Genomic DNA, 23,755 nt, shown 5'->3' with positions numbered 1-23,755 from the left:
TGGGTCTGTGCCTACTTATCTTTATGATGCTCCTCCTGTGTTCTAGTTGTGTTAAAGTTCCCTCTAAGCAGCTCTCCTGGGCTGGATTCTGCGGAGTCCCTCTGGTACGTGTCACTCCGTCGCCATCTTCCCTGAAGTCTCTGTATGTAGTCTTTGATCTTCAGCAGTAGAGTGCTTAAAGCCGCAAACAAGCTTGTTTCATCTCTTATCGCAGGTTGTTGATGAGTCTTCCTTCATTCTGGAAGCCTCCTCATGCTTCCTGGATTATCTGCTCTACATACAGATTGAATAGACATTGTGAAAAGCCATAGTCCAGTTACACACCTTTCTTGATTTTAAACCATGCAACATCCCTTTGTTCTGTCCAGGTGACCGCCTCTCGGTCTATGTGCAGGTTCCACATGAGCACAGTGAAATTAAAGTTCCATTTTTTGTAGTGTTACCAAAAGTTGTTATAATCCACACAGTTGAATGCCTTTGCATAGTCAATAAAACACAGGTAAACATCTTTCTGGTATTCTCTGCTTTCAGGCAAGATCTATCTGACATGAGCAATAATGTCTTATTCCATATACTCTTCTAAATCTTCTATCTCTGGCAGTTTCCTATCCAGCATAATTTCACTTCTGTGTGGGGTACCAGCCCCCACAATCAAATGGGTCCAAGGGGCAGTTGTGTAATTGAGGGGTGAAATTAAAGAGACATCAGACAAGATAAGGCATGCAAGTGCTCACCTCCGGGACCTCTAGGACTTCAGAAGACAAGTCCACGCAGAGAGAGAGAGAGAGAGAGAGACACTATATTTCCAACCAAGGCTTACATACACTCAGGGGATGTGCAAGCCTCCCTAATTATAGGTAGCTACATACTTAACAAAGTGGGCTGTACCCTAACCCTAAAGGTCCCTGAGTTCATGGGAGGAGTAACCTATCACCAGTTCTGGGGCAGGTAAGGGGAGTGGCTGTCATCAGAGCCTAGAGAGCAATAGTATATGTCTGCTCTTACAGTTAGAGCTGAAGGCTAGATAGTAATCAGCCAGGTGCTTGTAAGAGGTGACTTTAAGGTAGCACTATTATGGGAGGAGATAGGGGGAACAACATTAATTATGAGAATGTGATTGGGACTCACCTCCAACTCACAAGGGTAAAGACCTTCCTCCACCCCAGAAACCCAGTCTGCCAGAGAATAAAAGATTCATCTGTATACACTCTCTTCCCATTATCTGCTTCCCACACCTGTGAAATGTGTGATAGCGTGATAGCGTTTAGTCAGTTTCCACACTCTGCTAGGTCACCTTTCCTGGGCATGCGCACAAATAAGGGTCTGTTTCAGCGTCAGCCTGGTAGCTGTTTTCCAGAGTTCATGGCAGACACTAATGAGCACTTCTGGCCTTGCATCCATTTGTGAAAAGATCTCAATTGATTTCCCATCTGTTTCTAGAACCCCGGGTTTTATTAATGCCTGTCGTACGACTTGGACTTCTTCCTTCATTGCCAGCAGTTCTTCAGCACATGCTACCTCCTGAAATGGTCACACGTTGACCAGTTACTGCCTTTGGGCAGTGGATACAGTGACTATTTTCCATTTTTGCTTGAGATATAATCCTGCATCACTTCATATTTTGCCTGTAGAATCTTTTAATTTCACAACTGGAGACTTGACTTTTTCTTTACTCCTTTCAGTTTGAGAAGTGGCAAACGTGGTCTTCTTCCCTTTAGCTTTTCTAACTTTGCACTTTGCTCGCCTTTGCACTTTTCCTGGAAATAGCTGTAAGTATTTTTGTATGTAAATAGACTGTAAATCGTAATTTGGAACCGGCTACATCACAGAGCTCTAGACTTGGACTTCTTGAACTACCATTTGCTATCTTTCAATTCACGTTTGCTTCCTTTGACTTTAGCTAATCCATGTTTAAGAGAATGCTTTAGGGTTTCTTTTGACATCCAGTTTTGGTCTTTTCTTTCTTTTTTCAATGACCTTTTGCTTGCTTCATGTGTGTTATATTTGATGTCATCCCACAACTCAGGTGATCCTCAGTCATTAGTGTTCAGTAAGTCAAATCTGACAGGGCACCCCCACCCCCCAAAAAAGCTCCACTGGTCGGAGCTTTCCTAGTACGCATTTTCCCCGCAAGGCGAGCATCCAGTAACTCGCTGAGTTAGTAAACTCTGACTTCGCCTGGGAAGGTTCACTCTGGTCACAGTGAGTTTTTTCGTAACAGCAATTTCACTCGAACCTCAACTTTTGTGATGGCCAATTTAAGAGAACAGCGTGTGGCTGTGAAATTTTGTTTCCTGCTCGGTAAAAATGCCCCAGGACCTGTTGTGATGTTGAACACATCTTACAAGGATAGCACGCTGGGAAAAAACAGTGTATGGGTGGTTTTCTCATTTCAAAAAAGGTAAAATGTTGATTGATGACAAACCTCTTTCTGGACATCTGCCTACTTCCCGAACAGACGAAAATGTCAACTCATAGTGCATTTGGAGTTCCTTCCACCAGGTCAGCTGCTCAAGTTTCCTACTTTCCGCTTCTGAAAAGATTACGTTAACAGTGTCCAACAAAAAAAGGCCTGATTTAAAAAAAAAAAAGATAAAAAGGCCTGATTTGTGGCGTTCTGCCACCACGACAGCGTACCCGCTCACAGCCATCTCAGTGCTCCAGTTTTAGGCAAAAGACAGCATGCCTCTCTTGCTACACACACCTGACTCACCTGACCTCACTCCGTGGGACTTTATTTCCTCAAATGAAGAGCGACATGAAAGGACTGTGATTTGATGATGTAGATGAGGTGAAGAAAAAAACGAAAGAGGTGCCATCAGCCATCCAAACAGATGCATTTGCAAAGTGTTTCCAAGAATGGAATTGAAGATTTGACAAAAGTATTAAGTGTAACGGAGAAAACTTTGAAGGTGATAAGGTTGTTTTGTTAAAAAAAATAAATAGATCACTTTGGGGAAAGGTTTTGGTTTGTTTTGGGGTATCCCCTTGTATTCTTTTTTTTCATATTCTTGATTATGATAGGATACACTCAAAGTCATGGATTCGTCTTAATTTTCTCCAATTCCAACTTGAGCTTCCAGGAGAGCAATTGATAGTCTCTTTTACATTTAGCCTCATGCCTTATACTGACTTTTAATATTGAGCTTCCCTGCAGTGTCTTTCCACAGATTGGCAGGCACTTTGATTCCCGTGTATTCCATCTGGTGAAGTCCAGGACTGCAAATCAAAACTAAAGTCATTACCATCATGTTGTTTCATGGCAACTCTTTGGGACAAAATAGAACTACCTGTGAGGGTTTCCAAAACTGTAAATCCTATCACTGGGAGCCTGCTACACCGTGACTAGAGCTCTGTATTTGCCATTTATGTTGATGACAAAAGGTGTTTCATTGCTCTTGCAAATTTTCATCATATGAATGCTAGTATCATTTCTGTCTCCAAAGCTATCATTTCCAAGTACTGATCCTTCTTCTGAGGAATGTTGGTGGCTGTAATGGATTCGTTATTGTGCTACTGACTGCACGGTCAGTCGTTCAAACCCACCAGCCACTCCGCGGGACAAAGATCGGGCTATGTGCCCCTTAAGGAGTTGCTGCCTCAGAAATCCCACAGAGCAGCACTGCTCTGTCCTACCAGGTCACCGTGAGTCAGACTGGACTTGACAGCCGTGCGTTTGAGTCACTGGTAGTGAACACTTCATCTTGATTACATACTTCACTAATTTCAGCCTGTGTATGTTGGTAAAAATCCGTGTTTTGAGCATTAGTGATTGGTATGTAAATTTCAACAATAGTCTTTTAATTGATCCTACAGGCATATAGATATTATCCTATCTCTGAGAGCCTTGCACTTCAGGATGAATATCACACCACTTTGCATCTCTGGCACACCCACTATTGTGCCAAGACGCCCCCATTTGGAAACCACTTTCTTCTTCTGGTTAGTGTCTGCTCCTTCTCCGTCTTGCGGGCTGGAAGGGGCACCTTGTGCCTGTGCTGTCTCAGCCAGGGCCCTCAAGCGTTGATTTTCCAGCTTGTCCTGTGGCTCGGTGCTCAGCCCCTGTCAGTCAGAATGGTTCCAGGCATTTCAGGCCAAATGTCATTTGTTTCCTTCACTACTGATTAAGCTTTTTCTAAGAACTGTTTATCCACACTGGGCCAAATATTCTACAGTATGTAACAGTACCTGGTAAGCATTTGATTACTGGGCCTTCTCTGAATTTGTTTCATTTGCATTTAATTCACGTACCATAAAATTAGATGGTTTAAATATATTTTAAAGAGTGGTACAATCATCACCACAGTTAATTTTAGAACATTTTCTTCATTCTTGTACCCAGTATTCTTAGCTTCCCATTACCCTCTAGACTCCTGGAAGCGTAGTAATTATGTGTTGGGCTACTGAGGATGGACAGCAGTTTGAGACCACCAGTTGCTCCATAGAAGAAAGGTGGGCTTTCTAATCCAGTAAAGAGTGGCCGCCTGGGAAGCTCACTGGGACAGTTCGGCATTGTCCTTTGGATTTTTTTTAATTGTTGTTTTTTATTTATTTAGATAAGTAGATAGATAAGCTATATTAGGTAAATCTCATTTATCTATGCCTCCTAGCACTTAAACTTAATTGACCCAAGGACTTATAGAGAGCTTTTCCCAATTTGGCCTCTGTCTTTGTTAGAATATTTATTTGGGGGTTTTGTGAGCTTTAAAATGGAGCCACCCTTCACTTGGCCATTACTATGCAGGCTGGGGGCACACAGGTATGTTCTAACACATAGGCCTGCTTGCTAAGCTGGGCCATTCTGGAATGTTTGTTGAAATTTGTCCCCCTCTACCCATTCCCCATAATCTATTTTAGTGCTTAGTCTGCACGTGTTAGCCATTTCCTCCTCCTCCCAGTGATACCTAGCTTATGCCTTTTAGATTGTCATCCATGAATAGACCCACTTCTGTTATTTCCTCTTTAGCCAACTCAGGAGCAAGCCCCCCTGGTGAGGAGAAAGGGGAAATTGAGAACAGGAGAGAGAAAGCCTGTATGATCCTTCCACAGGCTCCTCCATCCCCACCTCCAGTCAGTCTGGTGCCATCACTGACCCTCACTGGCTGCTCTCCCTAACCGCGCTGGCCGAGCTTCAGTGGAGAGCACTGAATCACTCTGCTGGTGCTTGCTGTGGTCACCGCCCTGGCTACCCTGGGAAGGTGGGTGCTTTTCAGGCGTGCGCTCCTGAGTCTTTCTGAAATTATCTGAAGGAAGAGAAGCACTGGAAGGAACATGGTACTTCCATGGGGAATGTCCATTCTGTCTGCATTACTTAGTCTAGTGTTGCCATATGTAAATCACAGAAATGTCGATGCCATGAGCTGGGAAGCGAGAAAGAGGATCGAATACTGTGCTCACTGACTGACCGACTCTGTCCGTCCAGGTGGGGCTAGGACGTGGGTGGACTGGCCATCAGTCACATGGGTCTGATGGCATCTTCAGAACGCAGACAACCCTTTCCACAGCCAGCTGTCCGGGTTAATTCCACTTGTCGTACTGAGAAGGTGCCCCTTCAGGGTCTCTTTCCCATGAGGGACTAACCTAACATCCAGATCAGTGATACCCACTTTCTTAGGCTTGATCCTGGTATTGTATGAATATAAGAAAATGTCAGTGTTCTTAGATGGGCCATTCAGAAGTGCTTGAAGGTAAAGTATCATGGAATGTGTCGGGGAGAACAAAGATCAAGACCCAACACACACACCCCGCCATACATCTGCACGCTCACATGCACACTCTTTCCAGGAAACGACACGGCGAGGATGGATGTTGGATCTAGGTGGTAGATAAATGACTAAGCGTTCGTTGTGCTGGCCTTTTCTTTTGAAAATTTAGTAATTTTCAAATTTTTCAATAATAAAAAGTCACAGAAGAAAATAGATCAGACCTGTGTAGTCCCCTGGCTGCGAAATTTGAGAAATTTCAGACTCACCAATATCCCTGTGCTCTTAAGCCAGATCACTGTGAAGTGTGGCACCTGCCCTGTTCGGGAACATAGCAAGTCCACCTGGTCCTGGGAACAGTGCACTGGACTAAGTCGTGCCTGCTCACATTATAAACTGCCCCTTTCCATGTCTCCTCTGTTCCAGAAGCAGCCTTCTCTGGTTCGTAGCTCAGGACTTAGTCTCTAATCACCTGCTTTCAGCCGTGCGTGAATCCAGGAGAAGTCAGATACTTGTAAGAGCTGGAGGAAAGTCTTTGAATCTTGAGCCCTTCCCCACCTCTCCGACATTTCCCGGTGATCCCGGGACCGTTCTGCATGAACAAGTCCCCTTGTTACTCCTCTGTTCTCCTGTCTCATTCCAGTCAGGTGGTGGGAAAGGACATTGTGGGTCTGGTCCTCCGGCGGCAGGGAACGACATGTCTTCATCCTGCCGAACGCTAACACCTGCCGAATGCCCACGAGCGTAGGTGCTCGGCCATGGCGGTTGCACTGCTGAGGCTGGCAGGGGCTTGTCTTCCCAGTTCCTCACCTTTGCTGGCTTCCTGTTGGCCAAGCTCTGAGAAGAGAACGTTTCTGTGGGACAGCCTTCTCCTCTCAGAAGAAACTCGTCATTGGGATTCTCCTCAAGATGGACAGTCCTACCAGCTGACAGAGGCTCCCTCCAAAGTCCACTGTAGTCCACGCTGGACCAGACCCCTTTGGACATTTTATTTGTTTCTCTCGCCGGATGGAGAAAAGTAGAGAGGGCCTGATTGTGCACGGCCGTAACACTAGTGGCAGGGCACCGGCCTTCACCCAGTGCGTCATGAACCTGGGAGCAAGTCGCCGCGGGAAGCCTGGGGGAGGGAGAGGCTGTGACATCTATAAAGACGTCCCCAGAGAGAACACCTCTTTGAAGAAACCTTGTGCTAACAGGAAATGAATGGTGAACCGCGCTTTTCCTCTCACGTATGTGCTGATAGGACCTGTAAGACGGGCTGCCTTTGGCCAGGTGATGCTTATGTTTGGGTTCCCATTTGTCTAAAGCAGACTTCCCTGTGGTGTGGTTGGTGCTGTTGCCAAGACGTTGGTAGGGGAGAGATCCGGGCCCCCGGCTTGGAAGCTGCGCCACCCCACATGCCCTCAGGTGGGAAATTACCTGAGCCTTTGAGGGCCTGGCCACATCCAGACTGGGGACTTCAGAGCTTTCCTGACCGCTGGCCCTTTGTTCTTTTCCAGACACTGTGCATCCTGGCCAACATAGCGGACGGGACAACGGCAAAGGAACTTATCATGACCAATGATGACATACTGCAGAAAATCAAGTATTACATGGTAGGCCCCGGCCCCCTTTCACGGCTCTCCACTGGCTGCAGAGCTAGAAGGCAGGACCGAGTTTGTTGGGAGCACAAAGCAAATCATGCAGAGATTAAAAAAAAATTAAAAGGAAAGAACTTTCTTTACTCCTGAAAGTAGAGGAAAGAAGTGTTTTAAAACCTGCTCCATGAAGCTTATGCTATTTGGCTGTTACCACCTGCCACCTCACTCCTGCTCTGTCTGACTGCCTCCCGCTCATTCCGTGAGAACTTGTATGCTTCTCTGCTTCTCGGTCCCTGCCCTCCACCCCCAGGACTCTTTTCCTTTCCTAAGATTCAACTCCTTGTGAGTGAACCTCCAGTCCCCTCTGGCGCCTTAGACCCTTGACCGGATCGCTTCCGAACACCACAGCCATCTTTTACTGTGGCCGGTCCAGAGCCGGTTTTCATTTTGTCAGTGTCCTCGTAACGGTGGCTCTGCATCCTTGTCCACTGACACTGACTGCGTTTTCTTTGCCTACCGCTGGAGAGAGGGGCACTCCAGAAGACTGGCTGCTTTGATGTTAGATTCACACGCACAGACCCCAGAGGAGTGCTCAGCACTGCCTGTGAATGTCTAGTAAGCTTCTCCGTTCTGCGCAAAGCAGGGCTCTTCGCTCCTCACTCTTGAAACCTCACCTCTTCCCGTCCTCTGAGTGATCTGAGTTTTGGATGGCACCTGGCATGTATATGCTTTATAAAGCAAACAGAGGCTACCACTACATGTAGGACCTGCACGACTGGCCCTCCTCTATGACTTCAGTTTATCTCATCCCTCCCTCCTTTATCTACCAATTACACCAGCCTCTTGCACTGCCTGGAACATGTCCCCTGATTCCTGTGTGCCACGTGTTTGACCCTCCGGGGTTTGGTAACTGGGCGCTTCTGTGGCCACTTTGTCTGTGCAGCTTATTTGTTTCTGTATGCGACTACCAACCTCAGAGCCTTCCCCTCCATCATAGCTGTGGACATGTACTTGTTTGTGTGTCTGCTGGGTGACTCCTGTGCCAGTGTAAGCTCCAGGCAGGCAAGGACATGTCAGTTTTGTGCACGGCTGTTTAGCCTGTAGTACATGCTCAGTAAATATTTGTTGAATGAAAGCCTTACTGTTGAAGCAGGAGACTCTCCTTCCCTTTCCAGTCTGAGATCTACATAGTATCTAATCCAGAAACGGTTTCCCTTAACTTCTCATACCCACTCATGTCCCTGCTGTGTTCAAAGCCAAACTTGCAGGTCCTTTTGCGTGCCTGTGATCTGCCCCACCTCTAAATCCACTCTGACCGCCTTCGTCTGACTTCTACTCCCAGCACTCACCTTGGCCGTGTTCTCGTTAAGATCACCAATGACTCCCATGATTGAAGGATTGTTTTTCTCGCCTCATTTGAGGACCCCTGGTGGTGTAGTGGGTACACACTCAGCTACTAACTGAAGGGTCAGCGGTTTGGACCTACCAGCAGATGTGCAGTCTGCCTCATTCTCGTCTTCTCGCTGATTTTAACACAACTGAGCATTTTCTCCTCCTCCAAGCATCCTTCTTCCGTGCTTCCACAACACCCTCTACTCTGTCCTCCTGACACTGTGGTTCACAAGCTTGGTTGCACACTGGAAATCTCCTAGGAAGCTTCAGAAAGTACTATGCCCTGTTCTCATTTAATTGGTCTGGGCATAGGCATTGGGGTGGGGGTGGGGGGTTCTTTCAAGCGCCCCAGGTGGGTTTTTCTGTACAACCAATGTGGAAGGCCACTGGCTTCAGGGGATCTGATCTACTCACTTATCCTCATGCCTGCTTGATGCCCCTGAGTATCCGATAGCCTCTTCATTAATGTTCCAGAATGCAGTCTGCACTCTCTTGCCTAAGCCTACATTCCTCTTCCCCCGGGTTTATTGTGCACTCTCGCTATGCTGGCTCTGTCGTTACTCTGATCTGACAGTCGACCTTGGGTTCTCCAGCTCTCTCACTTCAGGCATTCACTGTATCAGCAAGCCCTCCTTCCACAATCCATCTTGAATATCTTTACTTCTCTGGCCCTCCACCAGCCTCAGCCTAGTGCAAGCCACAGCCTCTCAGGCCTAATCTATAGTGGCCTCCTAGACACTGCCATGCTCCCACTCCAATCCTTCAGCCCAAGTGATCTTCTGAAGTGGAAGTCAGCTCTTGCCCTCCCCTCCTCAGATCCTTCAGGGGCTTTTAACTCAAAGTGCAGCCCAAAGCCCAAAGCCCTTCCCTGCTGTGGCCTCCAGGGGCCCACGGTTTGGCCCTGCTCCTCTGAATGAGGGTTACTCCGCTCTTCGTTCTCATACTACTACTACCTACCTTGGGCCTTTTCAGAAGGGTCCCTCTCTTTTCAGAACCCTCAGCCTTTTGCTGTTGGGACAGCTGGCACCTTCCTCGTCTCTAAGTTTCTGGTTAAATGTTGTTTTCTTTGGTGAAATCTGGTTTATGCCCAACACTTTACTTACTATTTCACCGTCCACTGTTCTCTATCACAGCAGTGTATTTGCCCAATGCAGATTGAGTGAATGGAAGAATAAATGATGAAGGAGCGTGCTGTGTGCTATAATTCATTCCCAGCACAGATTCCTGTGGGACCGAGTAAAACTGCCCCCTAGGATTTCCTAGGGTATAATTTTTGTGGGAGCAGATTCCACATCTTTCCCCACCAGAAAGACTGGTAGGTTTGAACCACCCACCTTATGGTTAGAGGCCGAGCGTGTGACCATTGTTCCACCAGGGTCTCCTTCACTGAAACATAGTAGATGCTTGATTTCTGGACTGCATCCAAGTTCATTTATTCCACAAATACTCGTTGAGGGCCTGGAGCTGGGGGCAGATGATCAATTTTGTTTGCTCAATTTGCCCAAAGTGAGCATCTCTTAAATGTCTTAGAACAGGTGAGAGAGCAAAGAACCACTAAGCATGGAATCCTAGTGGAAGAAACTGAATCCATTTCTATGTCTCTGCTTAGTTGAGGATAGGTCTCTGTCTTAGCTTATAAGAAACCATAAGAACACATCATGTCACTGGGATCCCCCGAGATGTGCAAAAAAAATGATCACTTAAATTACTGGGAAGCTTTTAAAAATTGTTTTACTTGACCAATAGAAATATTATCTATAAAGATTTTATCTTGGCTTCTTGATCATTTAAGAGAAAGCACTCTTAAAAACGATCTAATTTGCCCAGAAATCGTACTCTCTGTATAGAATAGAAAGAAACAAGAATTGTCTCAGAAGTATGGGAGGCTGCTCAACCACATCAGAGACATTTGATACATCACCTGGAGAAACCATCAATCAAGTTCTATGGAACTAAGAGTAATTTGGTTATTCCAAAAACTGAACTTTGAGGGAGTTCCCCCCACCCTCCTACCCACCCCCTCCCACCACCCCCAAAATAGAAGAAAGCTCCACTGGGTGGAGCTTTTGTAGTACACATTTTCCCCGCTAGGCAAGCATCCAGCAACTCGTTCTGAGCTGCAACACCCAGCGACATCACCTGGGCAGGTTCTCTGTGGTCACAGTGAATTTTTTTCGTAAAACCAGTTTCACTCCAACCTCCTTTTTTGTGATGGCTGATTTAAGAGAACAGCATGTGGCTGTGAAATTTTGTCTCCTGCTTGGGAAAAATGCCACAGAAACTGTTGTGATGTTAAACAGCTTACAAGGATAGCGTTATGGGAAAAACTCAAGTGTACAAGTGGTTTTCTCGTTTCAAAAACAGTGAAATGTTGATTGATGATAAACCTCATTTTGGACGTCTGTCAACTTGCCAAACAGAGTAAAATGTTGACAGAATTCATGCGCTGTGCTCGAAGACCAATGACGGACCATTGAAGAGACGGGGAAGTTATCCGGACTACCTAGGAGCTCGGTTCAGTGATTTTTAACAGAAGACTTGGGGATGAGAAGGGCTGCTGCAAAGTTTGTGCCTTGGGTTCCGACTGGCCAGGACAGAGAATGTCGAGTGGAAACACGCCGTACTTTGAAAGAACAGTTCCGAGGCGACCCAGGCTTTTTCCCCAAGGTCGTTACTGGTGATGAGACATGGTGAGAACATGGTGCTGTTCTTACAACCCCAAGAGCAAACATCAGTCAAGCCAGTGGAAGATGCCCCAAAAAGCTCATCAAGTGAAATAAAAGATCAAGAAAATGTTCATTTTGGGGGTTTTTTTGTGTTTTTTTTTTTATAGGGGAAGGGTGCATTTGGAGTCCGTTCCACCAGGTCAGGCTGTTAATCAAGCTTTCTATTGAGAGATTCTGAAAAGATTATGTAACAGTGTGCAACAAAAAAAGGCCTGATTGGTGACAGATGGGGGGACAGGCACCTGCTCACAGGCACGAGCGGCGTGAAGCAAGGATCACAGACTCTCGGGTTCCTGTTTACACTGTGTAGACCATATCTCTGCAAAGATGGCCAATGTACCCAGTGTGCAAGTTTTGGCCAAGAACCAACATGCCTTTCTTGCCCCACGCACCTTACTCAGCTGACCTCATTCTGTGCAACTTCTTTTTGTCTCCTTGAATGAAGAGGGACATGAAAAAACAGCAATTTGATGACGTAGAAGAGGTGAAGAAGAAAAAAACGAGGCAGGTGCTGTCAGCCATCCAAACAGATGCGTTTGCAAAGTGTTTCCAAGAGTGGAATTGCAGATTTGACAAATGTACTAAGTGTAATGGAGAGTACTTTAAAAGTGATAAGGTGGTTTGGTTAAAAAAAAAAATTAAGTGCATAGCTTTGGGGGGAAATTGTGGTTTGGGGAGGGGGTACAGCCTCATAAAATCATTATTTTCAGCAAGTGGTGTGAAGGAAGCAAAGCATTTATGGAGTGGAGTGGAGTGGAGCTGGGTGGAGCTCAGTTGTTCCACAGCTCCGTCAGTGACTGAAGAGGCATATACCAAATGCAAATCCTTCCATTGGGCTCCAGTGACTCGAACGTTTCCTGATGTAGATAAACCAGAGCTCAATCAAGCAGTATCATTGATAGCACACACACAAGTAAAAGTTTGCTGAAGATCATGCAAAACCTGGTGGTAGCCATACAGCAACCGAGCACTGCCAGAAGCTCAAGCCGGCTTCAGAAGAGGACGTGCCACAAGGGGTATGACTACTGTCCACTGACATCAGATGGAGCTCGATTGAAAGAGATTACCAGAGAGGTATTTATTTCTGCTTTACTGACTTTGCAAAGGCATTTGACTCTGGATTATAACACACCTAATTGTGCTCGTAAAGAACTTGTACATAAACCTAGAGTGAGTCAGTCAAACGGAACAAGACCAACGTTTGACCTAAGGGAAGCTTTGTGTCGAAATTGTATTCTTTCACCGTGACTTATTGATCTATGTGCTGAGCAAATGATCTGAGAAGTTGAACTGTATGACGTGGCGTGAGGATGGGGGTCCGACTGACATATGTGCAGGTGACACAACCTGACCACGAGGTCTTTTGAAGCACTGATTAATAAAGATGATTCCTCAGTAGGGATTATACCCCAACAGAAAGGAAGCAAAAATCTACACAACCGAACCAATAAGTAACATCATGATAAATGGAGAAAAGATAGAAATTGTCAAGGATTTCTTCTTGCTGGGATCCACAATCACACTCATGGAAGTAGCAGTCAAGAAATCATTGTATTACATTGAGCAAATTTGTTGCAAAACCTTATTTAACGTGTTAAAGAGAAAAAAAGTGTTGAGGATTAACATGTGCCTGACCTAAGCCATGGTGTTTACAGTTGCCATTAGCAAAGTATTGAAAGGACCATGGACTGCCAGAAGGACAAACACATCTCTCCTCAGATCAGTGAGACTTCATCTCACATGCTGTGGACATGTTATCAGGAGAGACCATACCAACCAAACTCATGGATTCGAGGCTGACTCATAGCAACTCTATAGCGCAGGGTAGAACTGCCCTTGTGAGATTCTGAGACTGTAACTCTGTGGGAGTAGAAAGCCCTGTCTTTCTTTTGGGGAGCCTCTGGCTGGTGGTTTCAAACTGCTGACCTTGCTGACCCCCTGGAAAAGGACATCATGCTTGGTAAAGTAGAGGGTCAATGAAAAAGGTCAATGAGATGGATTAACACAGTGGTTGCAGCAATGTGCTGAAACAGCAAAGATTTGAAGATGGTGCACAATTGGCAGTGTGTTGTCTTACTGTACGTAGGGTCATTCAATCTGAGGTGGAACCAACTTGACAAGTGAACAGCATTGAAATCACACGCCAGTGTTTTCACACGCCAGTGTTGAATTATATACTAATCTATAGCTACGAATCCAGAGGGTTTTGAACGTTTTAGTTTATCTTTCGGCAAGACTTACCCTCCTTGGTTTGCCAGATTCCCCACCAATACCTCTTGTCCTTTACCAATACCCAGCCCTTTCTCTCAACTTCTCGGTACCGTAAGGCACCGAGTTTGAAGCCTCCAGGTCAAATTGTTTGGCTGTTGAGATTACCTGTGCTGTGGGTGAGGCAGGATTCGTGTGGGGTGTTACTGGAGCCAAGCTCTCTTTAGATACTGAAGCTAGCAAGTAGAGATGGAGCGAGCGATCCCAAGTACATTGAGATTGCTCAGTCGAAGGCTGTCCTCCACAGCTGGTGCTCTGAATCTGGACTTCCAGACTGTGAGCAAGTACATTTCTGCTGATTAAACCCACCTGGTAGCATGGTTATTACAGCAGCACTTGATAACTAAGACAACATGTTACTAGAAAATGACCTAAAAGACAATGACCTCCATCTCGCTCTCTTTTTGCATCAAATAGGGCCATTCACATGTCAAGCTGCAGCTTGCCACAATGTTCTGCATATCAAACCTCGTAAGGCATGAAGAGGAAGGTAAGAAGTTGGTGAGATTTGTTCTGAAGGAAAGCTTGGAAAGAGTGTCTCCCTCTGGGAAGGCAGTCGGTACCGGATCCTGGACAGAGGCCCTGTTTCTGGGCTTCTTGGCCCCAGGCCCCCAGCAGAGTCCCTCTGGTATAGAATCAGTGGGACCAGCCAACGGGACAGCGGCCCCTAAGCCCTGCCCTTGAGGAGGAGAAGGGTGAGGCTTCCATCACGAGCAAGGGGAGCCCATAGAAGGACTGCTTGCAGCCACTTTTGGAGAGAGGACCTCCCTGGTGGGAAGTGAGGGCAGTTCGTGAAGCCGAAGCTGCCAGGCTGGAAGGCGGCCTCTGTGGTCTGAGGTTCTCGACTCTGACTCCACATTAGAATCTCCTGGGCAGTTTCATACCAGCCAATTAAATCACCCTCCGCAGGGGTAGACATCCTCCATACGTGTTTCCCCAAGCACCAGGCGATCCCAGGGTCAAGCCAAGGTGGTGAGCAGATGCAGGGGAGCCATGGGTCTTGGTCCTGTATCAGCTGCATGAATCACATGAAGGATGTTTTAAATGTTGACTTCTGGGCCCTACCCCTGGAGATTCTTGTCCAGAGAGGTCAGTGCATGAGTGAGTCACTCTAAGGAGGAGACACTGGAATCAGCCCACGGATGCCAGCTGCTGTGTCTGGTTACCAGTGGCTCTGCTGGCATCTGAGAGGAGACAGAGCAGCCCTCAAGGGCCTAGTGGAGTAGGCAAACAGAACAGAGGCGGGTGAAATTGCAGCCGCCACTTAAACTGAGAGGCACAGCGAGTGCTGGGGTAGGGGGTGGCGGGCAGAGGCTGGGCAGGAAAGGAAGTCCTGTCGGGATTAGGAAGGGCCTGGCTTGGCCAGGGCCAGGGACATGTTCAAGTGCAAGTATTGAAACTAGGGCCTGTTAACAATGAGCCTGTGCCAGACTGAAGAGCCTGACCATGACCCTGTAGCTTGTGGGGAAATTATTCCAGCAGTAGAACCCAGGGTGGACTTTAGGAGCGAGGGACAGGGAGCAACGAGACCATTTAGCAGACTACCCAGAGGGTCCAGGTATGTGGGGTGATCTATTAAAGGGGAAAGGGGTGTATACGGGACAGTGGGGGGTGTGGAGTGAAGGACCACGTTGGTGATTGTATCCCAGGAGATGAACCCCGGGGCCATGCTCCTGGTAGATGACTGACTAGCTTTAATCTTTCAGGTTCCCAAGAACGCCAGGATAAATTACGGGACATGGGCATTGTAGATATTCTACATAAACTGAGTCAGTCACCAGATTCAAACCTTTGTGACAAGTGAGTATCAAAGTCAAAGAGCCTTGCTTGGGTGGGGAACACTTGGGTCTTTGATGAAGGAGTTTGGATTGGCTGCCAGTTCACATAGCCAAACTCACAAACTTGATGCTCCCTCGTGTAAGCTAGAACTTCGCCTACTGAAAATTCTTCCCTTTACTCTGAGTTATCTTAGTGGGCGACAGGATAGGCCCCAGAGGCCACTCTCCTGCATTTCCTCAGCTGCTAGAATAGAAAGGTGCATGTCGTTTTGGAAGGCAGAAAGTCCAACCGTGAGAGCAGGGATAACTCAGTGGCGGAGAGCCAGCCTGCCCTGTGGCAGCAACTTTGAGGCATTCGAACTACAAGGCAGCCTCATCCCACAGGCCCTGGTCCTTGCCGTGTACCCAGTAGTCAACACCTGGCCACCACTTGCTGGGCCATTTTCCCTCTAAGCTGCTCCGTGCTTGCCTCCGCCATGTCCTGCATCCCTCAATAAAATCTACATGGCAGCCAGAGATGTAAGAGTCCCAGGAAAACGGTAACTGTACCCCAGATGAGCTGCTGCTGCGGGCCGCGCTTCTTGGCCCGGAAGACAGGTGCCCAGGAGGGCTGGGGCCACTTCGTCTCTGGTGCCGACTCTTGGTCTTCCCCAGTTGCCATCAGCGCGCTGCTGGTTTTGTCCTTCCAGTTGGAATTCTGTGACGCTTGCTGACAGGACCTTTGTGTTTTCAGGGCAAAGACGGCACTGCAGCAGTACCTGGCGTGATGGGAGGCGCCCCGGGCACCGGCACACCCCGCACCCTTGTTAAGGAAGTACAAGAACTAGCCTCATTTGATTCCTTCTATTTGCACAAGTCACCTTGACTGCAGGGAGCTGTTTTGCAAAAGCAATTTAGTAGGCTTAGATCTCAAATTCATCTTGAGAACCATTTTTTTTTTTTGAGGTAGTCACTTCCTCACAGGACTATTGTGCTTTGTTTTCAGTTTTTGTTTATGGGTTTTGAGCTACCTGGACTCTTAATTAGAACAATCAATCATCATTTTCCTTTGGACCTACAATTTTTTGCCTATGCTGCAGCCACTTTGTGAGTGAGCGTGAATGCGTCTTTACACACACGTGTGTATGGGTATGGATGTGCACGTGGGCCAGCGTGTGTGTGTGTGTGTGTGTGTGTGTGTGTGTGTGTGTGAGATACCTCAGAATTTTCTTTCCTTATTTTGTGTGAAAATCTTTTCTACAGATTTTCCAGGGTTTAAGCATTGCTTGCTGTATAAAAACTTTACTGAATTATATACAGTTTGAATGAAATGTTATTTTAAAAACAAAATAATTGTTAAGTGTTCCATAAAGGTTATGTTAAATTTTGGTCAGATGAATATTTGTAAGTAAAAAAATATATGCATTTCTGAACTTCAACTTAATTATATTTTCTTTTTAAAAAACAAACAAAAACATAGAAGAAAAAGTTGGCTGTGGTTAGCCTGAGTAACAGGCATATCCAAGGTGCTGTGCAAAATAGCTAGCATCTTACTGCCGTCAATATTCACAGGTACAGAGCCTGCGTTTCGGCCTAATTCAATAAATCCTCAGGCTTTCAAGGCAGATGGCCCAGATGGCATGGAGTGAGGCCACAGGTTCACTGTAGGGCATCGTTGTTTTTTAAACTTCTAAGGGAAGTCTAACTACTGATAGTGAGAGGCCAGTCCTGGCTGTGGTGGGCTGCCCGTGACAGGAGCTGGGGACCCAGAGCCCTCCCATTGCCCCACATCCTGTCCGTTGGAGGAACAGGCAGGCCTGGAACTATACTCTCCAAGTGAAGTAGGCCATCCCTTCCTGGAAGCAAATCAGCTCACCTGGGCTTCCTGAACAGCGTCTGTCCCTGTGAAACCACAGCGGTCCGTTCTGCAGGCCCTTCCAGTGGCAGGAGCCTGACTGTTCAGAGTGTGTCTGTGAAACGAAGTCACAACTTGAGTAAGAGATTGGACTCTGAGTGTTTCCTGCTCGAAGCCAGAAGCACTGGAGTTGAGAAAAGACAAGGGAATCGCCAAAGAGGACTCTCTTTACAGCAAGCACTGCTGAGCAGCCTTCTGCAGCCCTCAGCCTGGCACCAGCTCCGACTCCTGAGTCAGCTTCAAGGCCGAACTCTGAGGCTGCTCTCGACTGTTAGGAAGGTAGAACCACCCTTTACTGAGAAAGGTCAAAGGTACCAAGTCCAGGAAGCAAGGCCCGTGTCCTGGAAGTGTGAGGGGAGGCGTACCCCCTCCTCCTGGTGCCCAGTCACCCACTGCACCTTCCTTGGAAGAGCTCGTGGATGTCTGCTTGCAAAGGGATGGTTTCAAAATGGATGTAATGCAAGATGTCCTGGTCTCCACGTGCCCTCTCAAGATTGAAACCGAGATTTCCAAGATGTTCTTTGTTCAGAACATCACTGAGTTCAAAATCTGTCGAAACAGGGACATCAGAGCACTGCTAGTGTGGGGAAGCCAGGTGAGCAGAAACCCCACTTGTGGAAGTAGCGCCTCACTCAGGCCACTCATGGACAGCAGTTCCCGGTACTGTGGGAAAATCCTGGGTTGGCATGGGCGGCATAAAACACTGTGGATTGGCTACTAAAAGAACCAGGAAAATAGAAGCCAATAAAGAATTGCTGAGACAGTCTTGAGCCCGTAGTGTCAGAAAGCTGAAGGCCCCGTGAGATCTCACACTTAGCTCTGTGCGGAAATCTTATCTGTGGGCACAGGCAGGTGGTCAAATAAAAAGTGCTTTACAATAGTTAGCTCCTTTTCTGATTTAAATGAAGGAAAATGTCTTTCTTAAGGTTGTTTGCTCCTTCACACAGGCACAGTGTCCAGTCAGCAAGGAAGCAGAAAGGATGGACATGGTCTTGTGTGGACACTCGAGTTCTTCCTAATACCGTGGTATCTCCTGTTGTGCCCTGATTGTAACCCCAAATTTACCAACTAGGAAAGAATGTCCAATTTAATAAGTTGCTTTTTTTTTTCCTTAAGCACTTTATTCAGAACATACATGTTCTTCTGGTAGTGTTTGGGTAATATGACTTTGTCATAACACATGCTAATAAAAGCTGAGGAAAATCATGGCAACTTCTAAGCAGAAGTCTGTTTTCCAAATGTCTAGAACAGTAAGAAACATTCGAACCCATGCAATTTGTGGAACCGTGGAGGGAGAGGCAGGGAACGTGGGAGCTGGGCCCTCGGTCACCCAGCTTCCAGCGGCATCTGCCCAAGCCTAGGGGACCTAACATAAGTCAGCCATGCCTCTGCTGTCACCATCTGCGGGTCTCGGGTCCGGAGTCGGGCACGTGACCTGGGCACCATGTGAAAGCAGCTGCAGCTCACCTGCAGGACCCACGGTGCTCTGCACTTGCTGGCCACAATGCCTTCCTCCCCCATCTACATTAGGCCAGGTTAACTGGAGAAACAAAGTCAGAGCCTCTGTATTAGTCTGGGTACTTTAGAGAAACAAATCCACAGCAACTCACGTATAAGAGAGTTTTATGTAAAGAAAGTGTGCATCACGAAGACATCCCAACCCAATGCTGCCCAAGCCCTCAAGTCCAACATTAACTCATTAACCCAACACCAGTCCACAAAGTCCTCCACCTCACAAAACAGAGGCAATGATGCCGACTGCAGGAGGAAAGCCGAGTCAGTGAACGAATAAGCATCTCAGCACTAGCAGGGGTCTCCACACGGCTGCTCCAGCACCCAGGGCTGCATCGGGATAGGTCCATGTGGGTTCTCCTTGGGGATGTCTTGTATGAAGTCAATCTTGCAAGCTGAAGCAGGGAACCGCTAAGGCAGCTGCACCCTGGTGCGACCATCACAAAGCAAGAGACCCGAGAACTAGAAAGGCGAGGCTCACCATCCATTTACCCCTCCTCCTTTCAATTAGCCCCACATGTGATTATCGGCCAGGTTGGCACAATTAACTAGCTCAGCCTCTCATGTATGTATAAGGAAGGGCTTTATATCAAAGTCATTGTATATCAAGCAAACAGCCAGCCCAGGCCAGATCAAATCCATAAGTCTGATATTAGTCCATAAAGCTGATCCTGGTCTATAAACCTCTCTTCAGACTCATGCAGCCACGTGCAATGATGCAGTATGCAGGAAAATCACAGGCTGGTGGGTGAAAAGTCTTGTGACCCAATGGCAGAGGCCTCACAGGACTGGCTCAGGTCCCTGTGTAGCTCAGTGTCTTGTCAGTAGGTTGGTAAATCAGCAAAAGAAAGAAAGTTCCCAGGATCCTCCTTATGGGAAGGTCACACCCACCAGGAGGCATCATCAGGCGGTGACCTGATTGACAGGTACATTCTGTTTATCATATTGACATGAAATTATGTAATTGACCGCACCATCTCTCAAATAGCCTCACAGGAAAGCCCCGGACACTTGCCCCAGAGCCTGGGCGGAGGGGCCCCATGGTGCGTCTAGGAGGAAGGTACTCGGGCTTCTCTGACTATCACGGGGAAACATGGAAATGGACCTGAGGAAGGAGAGGAAAGGGGACTCATGCAGGTCCTGATGGCTGGCCCCAGAACAAGGCCTCACCTTGCCCCCCTGGGATAGGGGCTGGTGCTGCCCCTTTGTGCTGGTCTTTCCAAATTGCTGGGCAGAAAGGCACCGAGGAGTTTGAGCCTCAGGGAAGGCATGGCCCACACAGCCACCAGCTTCCTCCCCTCGGAGCTCCTGACAGCCCTCTCTGTGCTCTGTCAAACCAGTCCTTTGGAGCCAACCTGCCTGCCACCCTGTCAATAAGCCATGCCCAGGAGCTGAGAGACGTCAGTCAATGCCAAACACATCCCCACCCGCCAGACCCTGGCTTGCTGGAAGGAGTCTCCTAAAAGATCAGGCCACTCTCAGGGACCCCCACAGTGTCCGTGGGCTGCCAGAAATGGAAAGGAGGGTGTTGCCACCCCTCCTAGCCCCAGAGAAGCCAACCCCTCCACACCCGGCTGCTCCTGGAAGTCCCCCTCTCTCTCCTGCTCACTCCATCACTAGCTGTAACCTGCTACACCTGTGTCCCACAGCTTGCTCAGCCACGTTCAGCACCGTGTGGCAGCCCAGCTATGCTGCTAGGACGCCTCCAGGTGGTCACCCTCAGACCCTCTCAACCCCACGGAGCATGGTGTGTCCCGGGGTCGACCAGGGAGCCACCTTTCAGGCAAACCCTGTCAGTGAGGCCCTGTAGGGCACGTGGGGTTCCGTCTATCTCCTGATGACGCCCAGGTGTATTTGTGCTTACCGGGCGCCAGGCCTCCGTCTCCCCTTCACCCAGCCTCTCTTCTCGCTGGTACCAGTCCAGGGCGGCACAGCGCACTGCCTTGGGCTGTGGGCCGACAGACTGACCTTAATGCGACGTGAAGACTGGTCTGCAAGCTCCCCGCCCATTTTAAAGAACGTTCCTAAGTCAGGAGGAAGCAGCTCTATAGGAAGGAGCGGCCGACACTTGACGGGTACAGACATGGTCTCCTCAGCCTGAGCTTGGTCAAGTTACTGCCGGACCAAAGAGCAGAATTGGTAAGAACGGTGACCGTGGACGTGTTCGCAGGGTCCAGGGACGGGCTTTTTGTGGAATCTCCTGTGTCCAGAGGACCACGGAGGGACAGTTTAACCCGGCAATGGAGTCAAAGCTGAAGGAGCCTGGTCCCACGAGGGGTGCTCGGGTTTTGTTTTGTTTTTTTTTAGTTTAAAGGTTTTTAATGAATAAGGTTTTCCATTCCACAAGTAATAAATAGTGTAACATTACTTTTTTTTTAATTAACATTTTATTAGGGGCTCATACAACTGTTAGCCCAATCCATACACACATCAATTGTGTAAAGCGCATATGTACATCGTTTCTCAAAACATTTTCTCTCCACTTAAAGCTCGGGGTTTTTTTAATTAGATTTTACCCCAAATTGGAAGCCAAAGAGACGGGAGAGGGCAGAGGTTGTCAAGAAAATTAGGAGAAGGGGTGCCGTGCCGCCTTCCCTCCCTTCCGGGGCGGCGTGCCTGGTGCCACGGCCAATGGGGGTACACTGAGGCGCCTCTATCTTTTTAAATCCCAGAGACAGCGTACACCGTTGGTGTGTGTTCCACACAGTGTTGAATGGGGCAGGAGATGGGTAGTTAAAACTAGGCAGGTACTGATGCCCAGAGGAGAACGCTGATTCTGGAGGCGCCCGAGTGCAGCAGACCTGGCTCTGGCGCTGACGCTGTGGCCAGGAGCGCCACACGGCCATTTCAGTCCTCCGGGCCCAACAACTGGGCAGGGCCCGCCACTACCGGGGCCTGCCCACCTGCCAGACAACATGGGCTGCAGGGATTCTTCCCAAGGCCTGCCCCACCCATCAGCCACAAGGCCTGCCCCACCCATCAGCAACAAAACCAAAGTCCATGCCGACTCCTAGCGACCCTGCAGGACAAGGTAGGACTGCCCCTGCGAGTCCCAAGACCAGGGCTCTTCAGAAAGCCCTGTCTTTCTCCCAAGGAGCAGCTGGGGGTTTCAAACTGCCGACCTTGCCGTTACTAGCCCAACCCATAGCCACTGCTCTAGCAGGTCCACAGGACCTAACCTCTGGGCAGGACACAAGGGGGATCCTAGTAAACACTGGGAGGCAGACGTAGGGGCCTCGGTTGGTTTGTGGTGAGCGTTTACTGTGTCAGGTGGGAAGATAAGAACTTTACCTCCTCTGTCTCCACCTTCATTCACAGCAGCCCTCCCAGGAAGACTCTTGTTAGGGACTCGTAGTGGGAGCTGGGATTATTGTCTGTTCCCCATTGAGGCCCCGAGAGGGTCGCTTTCCCAGGGCTGTTCCATTGGAGTCAGCGTGCAAACCCTGGATGGACCTGTCTCCAGAGCCCTTGACCCCCGCCCCCCACCCCACCTTCCGAGCAGGTACAGGGTTGGCTGAGTTGAAAATGCTGAAACCCCGTGCAGGCTTGACGCTGACACCCCGTGCAGGCTTGACGCTGACACCAGCAATGGGTGGGGTCACCATGCCACCAGGCTGTGCACTTATTCCTGGGCTGGGGGCTGATGGGGAACTGTCCCCTGTGCTTACTATCACCCGAGACCCCTTATGAAGAGTCTAGTCTAAAGGCCAATCTTGCTATCTCCTGAAAGCCCAGTACCCCATGAGTGAGTCCTTCCTCAGACTTGACCATGAGTTACACCTGTTTTTGCATTTAGCCACCTCCCAGCAGCATGACGCTGCCCACCACCCAGGACGCATGAGGAAGTGTACCCCACTGAGGGCAGGCCACTAGAGGAACGCCAGCCCTAGCACTGTCTCCCTCCCTGCAGGGAGCGAGTGGGGGACTGAGGAACAGAGGACCTTGGGCGCGTATACTCTGACCCACAGCAGGGCCACAGTCCGTGATCACAGGACTCCCCAAGTCCTCCCTACTCCTCTTGTTCCTTGGCTGACGGTGCAAATAACCACACCTCACGGGGAGTGGCCAGGATTCAACGAAGAGTCCTGCAGGCCAGCTCCTGCCCGGCCTTACAGTGCCCTGTGGCCACCAGCCTTCCCTGGCCTGGGAGTGAGATTGGGAGGAGACAGACAGGCATGAGCGCAGCAAACACTGAGCAAATGCACCAGTCAGAGCCCAAACGTGAGCACACGTGCCGATTACCATGTTCCATGGGCAGGCAGCCTTCTCCCGAGAACTAGCCCAGGATCTTTGTCTCCTGGCCCTCTCCACGTCACCCTTCATTCACACAAGGGACATGGACCTAGAGAACTGGCGTTGATGGGACGTTATCTGTTCCCTGGGCCCTTAGTTTCCCACTGGGACTTGGAAGCAGTGTGGACACACGGCTCCCCCAGAAGCTGACTGGCTGAGAGATCAGTGAGGGAGGGGAAGGCCCTGAATGAAGATCACGCTGATTCAGAGTCCAGGGTTCAGGGGTCCGTGTGGACTTCCGGAGGAAGGAGGGTGCCGGCCCACAGCCCCTGCTGCTCAGAGTCCCCTCTAGGGACTTAGTGTGACTTAACAGGACACAACAGGGAGTGACATGGGCTGCTGACTGGCTTTGAAGGTGTTTTCCATAACGGATTCCATTTTCCCCGTGGCTTCCAAAGGAAAATTATGTGCCTCTGCAATAAAAAGGTGACCCCAAAATGGATTCCCCCCCTAAGAATGCAGCAGAAAAACAACTGAGGGTAAAATGCAGCACTGTGAACCTATTAACATAGGCAGTTTAGGGTTGAGGCTCAAGTGACGTCACCCAACCAGATGGCACTTGGGTGGACTCTGACTTATGGCGACTCAGGTAGGTCGGAGGACAGCTGGT

At 48.6% G+C, this 23,755-nt stretch overlaps 1 protein-coding gene across 2 annotated transcripts in view; it reads left to right on the top strand.

Moving 5' to 3' along the window:
- The window catches only part of ARMC8 (armadillo repeat containing 8), a 98,558-nt gene extending 80,012 nt beyond the window's left edge, over window positions 1-18,546 (top strand). For both annotated transcript variants that reach the window (XM_045287442.1, XM_004712090.4), the window contains 4 exons: window positions 7,202-7,297; window positions 14,086-14,158; window positions 15,375-15,468; window positions 16,180-18,546. In XM_045287442.1, coding sequence (XP_045143377.1) covers window positions 7,202-7,297; window positions 14,086-14,158; window positions 15,375-15,468; window positions 16,180-16,213 — 297 coding nt within the window. In that variant the 3' untranslated portion in view covers window positions 16,214-18,546. The remainder of the gene's footprint in view (window positions 1-7,201; window positions 7,298-14,085; window positions 14,159-15,374; window positions 15,469-16,179) is intronic.
- Window positions 18,547-23,755: the final 5,209 nt, after the last annotated feature.

The sequence above is a fragment of the Echinops telfairi genome, unplaced genomic scaffold (genome assembly GCF_000313985.2).
Source record: "Echinops telfairi isolate 266 unplaced genomic scaffold, ASM31398v2 ScPeMD7_16;HRSCAF=60, whole genome shotgun sequence".
Lineage (NCBI taxonomy): Eukaryota > Metazoa > Chordata > Mammalia > Afrosoricida > Tenrecidae > Echinops > Echinops telfairi.
The sequence above is the reverse complement of the archived record's forward strand: the minus strand, read 5'-3'. Positions and strand labels throughout refer to the sequence as shown.